The sequence below is a fragment of the Bufo gargarizans genome, chromosome 1, assembly GCF_014858855.1.
Source record: "Bufo gargarizans isolate SCDJY-AF-19 chromosome 1, ASM1485885v1, whole genome shotgun sequence".
In the NCBI taxonomy this organism is placed as follows: Eukaryota; Metazoa; Chordata; class Amphibia; order Anura; family Bufonidae; genus Bufo; species Bufo gargarizans.
Window position 1 is genome coordinate 539,584,282 of NC_058080.1, and position 7,564 is coordinate 539,591,845.

At 43.1% G+C, this 7,564-nt stretch overlaps 1 protein-coding gene across 5 annotated transcripts in view; it reads left to right on the plus strand.

Moving 5' to 3' along the window:
* The window catches only part of KLHL22 (kelch like family member 22), a 53,990-nt gene extending 48,679 nt beyond the window's left edge, over window positions 1-5,311 (plus strand). For all 5 annotated transcript variants that reach the window (XM_044275519.1, XM_044275515.1, XM_044275520.1 and 2 more), the window contains 2 exons: window positions 3,049-3,282; window positions 3,695-5,311. In XM_044275519.1, the coding sequence (XP_044131454.1) occupies window positions 3,049-3,282; window positions 3,695-4,081 (621 nt within the window). In that variant the 3' untranslated portion in view covers window positions 4,082-5,311. The remainder of the gene's footprint in view (window positions 1-3,048; window positions 3,283-3,694) is intronic.
* Window positions 5,312-7,564: the final 2,253 nt, after the last annotated feature.

Sequence of the window (7,564 nt, forward strand, 5' to 3'; positions counted from 1 at the left end):
GGGAGCAAAAAGCGCAGCATTCTGCGGTATTTTCTCCGGACAAAAAACGTTCCGGTCCTGAACTGAAGACATCCTGATGCATCCTGAACGGATTTCTCTCCATTCAGAATGCATTAGGATAAAACTGATCAGGATTCTTCCGGCATAGAGCCCCGACGACGGAACTCTATGCCGGAAGAAAAGAACGCAAGTGTGAAAGAGCCCTAAGAAAGGCGCCCATTTCTCAGTCTGGTCTGAAGAAGCATTGCATGCTTTTTCAGCAATACAGCAATGTTTTGCTTCTGCTCCTATTCTGGTGCAACCGGATGTGTCACAACCATTCATTGTGGAAGTTGACGCATCAGAGGTAGGGGTTGGAGCAGTCTTGTCGCAGGGTTCTTCTCCTAGCAAATGGCGCCCTTGTTCTTTTTTCTCTAAAAAACTCTCTTTTGCCAAAATAAATTATGATGTAGGTAATAGAGAGTTGCTGGCTATTAAGTTGGCTTTTAAAGAGTGGCATCATTGGTTGGAGGGAGCGATTCATCCCGTTACGGTAATTACTGATCATAAAAATCCGGCTTACCTGCAGTCGGCTAAACGTCTGAACCCAAGGCAGGCCAGATGGTCGTTGTTTTATACTAGATTTCATTTCTTTGTCACTTATTGTCCTGGGATTAAAAAAGTCAAGGCGGATGCCTTGTCGCGTAGCTTTCCCGGGGGAGGGGGGAAGGTGATTCGGAGCATCCTGCTCCGATATTGGCTGATGGGGTGGTTGTATCCGCCCTTTATCCTGAACTTGAGGTAGAGGTGTTGGATGCCCAGGGAGAGACACCCGATTCCTGTCCCCCGGGGAAGTTGTTTGTCCCTTCGGAACTATGACACAAGGTGTTTGAGAAACATCGCGATACTGTTCTTATGGGACACCCTGGGAGCAGATCAACTGTGGATATCATTTCTCGAAGATTCTAGTGGCCAGGGTTACGTAAATGTGTTGAGGGCTATGTGGCAGCTTGTGAGACTTGTGCGCGTGCTAAGGTGGCTCATACTCGGCCTTCAGGATCTCTACTTCCCTTGTCTATCCCATCCCGACCCTAGCCTCATTTGTCCATGGACTTTATCACAGATTTGCCTAATACTTCTGGGAAAACTGTGATTCTGGTGGTTGTTGAGCACTTCAGAAAGATGTCGCACTTTATACCATTATCAGGTTTACCTAATGCCAAAACCTTTGCTCAAGTGTTTGTCGATAACATCATGAAACTACACGGCATTCCCTCTGATGTGGTGTCTGATAGAGGGACTCAATTTGTTTCCAGATTCTGGAAGGCGTTCTGTACTCGTCTGGGGGTCCAATTGTCCTTCTCTTCGGCCTTTCATCCTCAGTCGAACGGGCAGACTGAGCGCACTAACCAAAATCTGGAGACTTGTTTGAGATGTTTTGTCTTTGAGAATCAAGGAGTCCACTGATAAGTCGATGTTTTTTGGTGCATATTGGTTCCATCCGCAGTTTCTGGTACTGAGACGTCTGGTACACCTAAAGAGGAAAGAATTTCCTCTTCGTTGTCATCTATTTGGCGGAAGATTCAAAACTATTTAAATAAATGGGCAAAAAGTATAAACGTATGGGTAACAAGAGACGTGTGAGTGGTCCGGACCTGAGAGTGGGTGATTCTGTGTGGCTGTCCATAAGAAACATTAAAGGAAACCTGTCACCTCAAAAATGCATCTACACCCGCCAGCAGTACCTCATAGTAGCCTGCAGCCTGTTAATAATCATATGTTTCATCCTGTTGCCCGATGCTGCGTAAGTTCAAAAAACGCAGTTTTATTCTCCATCTGCGCAAGTCAAGGGGGCGGCGGCCTCCTTGCTTCAAGTCAAGGTAACCACGCCCCCTAACCGGGACCTCTTGCCTGAGAGTGACAGCCTGCAGTGCGGCCGCGATTCCCCAAGTCTCGCGCATGCGCATTGCGCCGCTGAAATCCGGCTAACAGCGGCAGCAGGAGATGTGCGCACCACGCATGAGCGAGACTTTGGGAATCGCGGCCGCACTGCAGGCTGTCACTCTCAGGCAACAGGGGACGGTTAGGGGGCGTGGTTACCTTGACTTGAAGCAAGAAGGCCGCTGCCCTCTTGACTTCAAGCTGGCCGACACTATAGTGCTGATGGAGAATAAAACTGCGTATTTTGAACTTGCGCAGCATCGGACAACAGGATGAAAGATATGATTATTAACAGGCTGCGGGCTACTACGAGGTACTGCTGGCGGTTGTAGATGCATTTTAGTTGAAGGTATTCTCCTGGAAGTTGGGGCCAAGGCTTATTGGGCCATACAAGATCTCTGCCATTATTAATCCGGTTGCTTTTCGTCTTGAGCTTCCGCAGGCTTTAAAGATTCATACTGTGTTTCACAAGTGATTTCTGAAAAGATATGTTGAACCTGCTGAACCGTCCTCCCTGCCACCACCTCCTGTCATGGTGGATGGTAATCTTGAGTTTCAGATTGCCAGGATAATTAACTAACGTATTCTTCGTGGATCTCTTCAGTACCTCATGCACTGGCAGGGTTACGGGCCAGAGAAAAGAATGTAAAACAGAAACAGACAACCCCTTTAAAGGGTAAAAGTGTAAAGGACTCTTTACGTGGACCGAGAATCTGCCAGATAATCGCTAACGAGCGTTGATAGGAATGCTCATTAGCAATTGTCCGGTGGTTTAAAGGTGCCGCCAATTACCAGATGAATGAGGGAAGCACTTGTTTGTTGGGTTATTCAATCATTTGTGCAGACACCTAAGTAATTTTTGCTGGCAGCAGATCATGACATCTAAACACGTTCTGCTGCTGGCAAGCAAAGATTGGACCTTCCCATACTGTGGAGGAGATTTACATGCAGTGGTCTCCTCCACTGATGAGCAGGCGCTTGCTTCCTGGCAATCGCCGCCTAAAGGGACCAGTAGCATTGATGGACTTTTGAATAATGCAGTGGTTGTCAGCATGAATAGCTATGACTAAGTGTGGGTCTCAGAAATGGTCGACCAGAATGTACAATATCTGCTCTTTCTGATTACAGGTGCACGCTCATGCCAGCTCTGCTGTGGATGGTAAAATGTACATCGCTTGTGGCCGGAGGCAGAACACATATTTAAAAGAAACCTGCTGTTATGACCCAGAGAGGGATCAATGGGCACGTGTTGCTCAGGGGCCAGTAAGACGGGCTTGGCATGGTATGGTGGGACTTCTGGATAAACTTTATGTCATCGGAGGAAGCAATGATGATGAGGGCTTTCGGCAGGATATATTGGAGGTAAATAGGGAGACCCCTATTCTTCTAACACTGCTGGTAAAATACTGTAAAGCCATATGTATATATTATGTACCAAAGTACACAGAATGAACAATCTAATCTCATCATCTCCAACACAGGTTCAGTTTTATGACTGGTCCATTAACCTAAGCATCTGTTAAAAGGGTTATGCAAGAATGTTTGTTGACCAGATTCTCTTGCGTCATGTGACTATTTGTCATTACATAAGGGGAGGCGGTCACTTGGAAAGAAGGTTCCCAGAGTGTTCTTCCATTTCCCGGTGTCATTGAGCATGTATGGCCCGTTTATCAACCATCTTCGATTTAATGTGCATGACCACCTTTAGATACAGCTGTAAGTATACATTGGTTTATCCCTTTGTCAATGACTGTGCCTTTTGTACTATTTTCAGGTGGCCTGTTATTGTCCAAAGACTGACCATTGGTCATTGGTGACTCCAGTTCCAGCAGGTCATGGAGAGCCTGGGATTGCTGTTCTTGAAAATAAAATCTATGTCTTAGGAGGAAGGTCACATAACCAAGGAGATCGTATGGATTACGTACACGTATATGATGCAGAAAAAGACTTATGGGAGGAAGGACCTCAACTAGAGGACGACGTTTCAGGCATGGCTGCCTGTGTTGTGACTCTTCCCAGATCTGTTCTAGTTGATGCAGATGTCTGGACACAGGAGGTGTACATGCATTGTATGGAGAGAGCACAGCACCCAGCTGACAATATATCTGAAGGGATCAGTGGTTCAGACTGGGAAGACTTGGATAATTCTGGAGAAGATTGACTTCTGTCTTTTGAGCATTTAAAAATGATTGACTTTAAGAGTTTGTCTGACAATTTGTCACCTCCATCTATGTACTTATGTGATTTTTTTTAAAATCCTTTGCTCAGCAGGTAATTTTTACTGCACAAAGAACTAAGCAATGTGTCTCTTTTTCAAGTTACACGTACAGTGCCATTTTTCCCCAGACAGGTCTTCTGATTGTCCTCTGCATGGAGTGGTGCTGTTCACATGTTCACCTTCCAAACTCCTTTGTGGATTTGTCGCATTTTCTCACCTAGAGTTTTGAAAGCACTTAGTTTTGCACAATGTACAACACAATGCCAAATGTTAAAGACATGCCGTCTTAAAGGGGTATTCTCATCTCAGACATTGATGGCATATTGCTGGGATATGCCATTAATGTCAGATCAGTGCAGCTCTCATCTCTGGGACCTCCTCCTATCTCCAGAATGGGGCCCCCTGAACTGTGCTCAACTTGTTCTCTATTCACTGGTAAGGGAGTTCCGAAAAGCGTGCTTGGCTATTTTCAGGCATTCCATAACGGAGAATGGAGAGTGCACACCGCAGCCACCTCTCCACCTATCTGACATTGATTGCATATCCTAGCGATATGCCATCAGTGTCTGAGATAGGAATACCCCTTTAAGATAACATGTCAGCTCTCCTCGTGTCTGTTTTAGTAAATTGTATTCCCATGAATTAATTCTGGGGCACATTTTATTAATGTGTAATAAAGACTGTGTAGGGACACACCTCTTTAAGGAGAATGGTAATGCCTAGTTGTTAAATGAGTAATACATTTCCAGGAGGAATAACAGAGGACCAGCACAACACAGTGTCCTCTAAAGTTGTTATTTCATGGGGGGGAAGGGTTTACAAGTATTTACTGAAACAGACCTTTAGGGAAAAGTTTTATTACTTTAATATTTTTGAGTGCCTAAGCTGGTAAAAAAAAAATATTGTATCATTTTTTATGTTTTTTTGTTTTGTGAGCACATGAATGTTCCCTCCTATAACAAATTGCAGGTGCATATTAAATTGATTAGCTTTTTTATGTTTAGCAAACCTGTTGCCATCTTGGCATTACCCCCATGGCAATTGTGACCAATATTGGTGCTTCAAGGCTTTATGAATAAATATTCTTTGTCTACTGGGCAGATTAAGACATTGAAAGCGTTTTCCCTTAAAATGTATTCTATAAAAGCAGTAAAGCTGTAATTATACATTTGATATGTATTGTTTTAATGTTTGTTTTTTTTTGCAGATATTTATCTGTATCATAGGCGCAAATTGCAAATTAGGAGTCATATATTCTGTTAAAGGGGTTGTCTGGCTGGTGATTTAAAGGGAACCTGTCACCGGGATTTTGGGTGTAGAGCTGAGGACATGGGTTGCTAGATGGCCACTAGCTCATCCGCAATACCCAGTCCCCATAGCTCTGGGTGCTTGTGCTTTTATTGTGTAAAAATGCTTTTATTGTGAAAAAAAAAAAAAATTGATACATATGCAAATTAACCTGAGATGAGTCAGGGACAGGACTCATCTCAGGTTAATTTGCATATGTATCAAATCGTTTCCCTTTAAAAAAAAAAAAAAAAAAAGGCTTAAAAGAGGACCTCTGTAACCTCTCCTGACTTTTCTGAAGCATCTATTAGTATAACTCTATGTGGTGCCATTCTTCCATTATTGCTTCTAGAAGTTTTTAATGAATTACTAGCAGTTTACAAGTTTACATTTAAAGTCCTGCTGGTTGTTACCAGTTGAGGGTGTGTCCCTGTACTGTCTGACGCTATCTAATCAGTGCTTCTAGTGTCAGACTGTGAAGGGACACACCCCTAAATGGTAACACCCAGTTGGACCTTTACTGCAGACTGCTGGTAATCCATTCATAAACTTCTAGTAGATATAATAGAGGAATGGCACAGTATAGAGTCATTATAATAAATGCTCCAGAATTATTACAAGGGGGGTGCAAGTGGTTACTATAACAGACACAGAAACACAGAATGTGTCAGCAGATAAGAACCATTTAGCCCATCTAGTCTGCCCAATATACTGAATACTATGGATAGCCCCTGGCCCTATCTTATATGAAGGATGGCCTTATGCCTATCCCATGCATGCTTAAACTCCTCCACTGTATTTGCAGCTACCACTTCTGCAGGAAGGCTATTCCATGCATCCACTACTCTCTCAGTAAAGTAATACTTCCTGATATTACTTTTAAACCTTTGCCCCTCTAATTTAAAACTATGTCCTCTTGTAGCAGTTTTTCTCCTTTTAAATATTCTCTCCTCTTTTACCTTGTTGATTCCCTTTGTATTTAAAAGTTTCTATCATATCCCCTCTGTCTCTTCTTTCTTCCAAGCTATACATATTAAGGTCCTTTAACCTTTCCTGGTAAGTTTTATCCTGCAATCCATGTACTAGTTTAGTAGCTCTTCTCTGAACTCTCTCCAAAGTATCAATATCCTTCTGGAGATATGGTCTCCAGTACTGCACACAATACTCCAAATTAGGTCTCACTAGTGCTCTGTAGAGCGGCATGAGCACCTCCCTCTTTCTACTAGTAATGCCTCTCCCTATACACCCAAGCATTCTGCTAGCATTTCCTGCTGCTCTATGACATTGTCTGCCTACCTTAAGTCTTCTGAAATAATGACCCCTAAATCCCTTTCCTCAGATACTGAGGTTAGGACTGCATCACTGATTTTCTATTCTGCTCTTGGGTTTTTACGCCCCAGGTGCATTATCTTGCACTTATCAACATTAAATTTTAGTTGCCAGATTTTTGACCATTCCTCTAGTTTTCCTAAATCCTTTTCCATTTGGTGTATCCCTCCAGGAACATCAACCCTGTTATAAATCTTTGTGTCATCAGCAAAAAGACGCACCTTACCATCGAGGCCTTCTGCAATTTCGCTGATAAAAATATTTAACAATATGGGTCCCAGAACAGATCCCTGAGGTACCCCACTGGTAACAAGACCTTGGTCTGAATATACTCCATTGACTACAACCCTCTGTTGTCTGTCCCTCAGCCACTGCCTAATCCATTTAACAATATGGGAGTCCAAGCCCAAAGACTGCAATTTATTGATAAGCCTTCTATGTGGGACAGTATCAAAAGCCTTACTAAAGTCTAGATAAGCGATGTCTACTGCACCTCCGCCATCTATTATTTTAGTCACCCAATCAAAAAAATCTATAAGATTAGTTTGACATAATCTCCCTAAAGTAAACCCATGCTGTTCAATCCATGGGATTTTAGATGTTCCACAATCCTCTCCTTAAGTATGATTTCCATTAATTTCCCCACTATTGAAGTCAGGCTTCCTGGCCTATAGTTGCCTGATCCCTCCCTACTACCTTTCTTCTGAATGGGCACAACGTTTGCTAATTTCCAATCTTCTGGGACGACTCCTGTTACCATTGATTGGTTAAATAAATCTGTTAATGGTTTTGCTAGTTCACCGCTAAGCT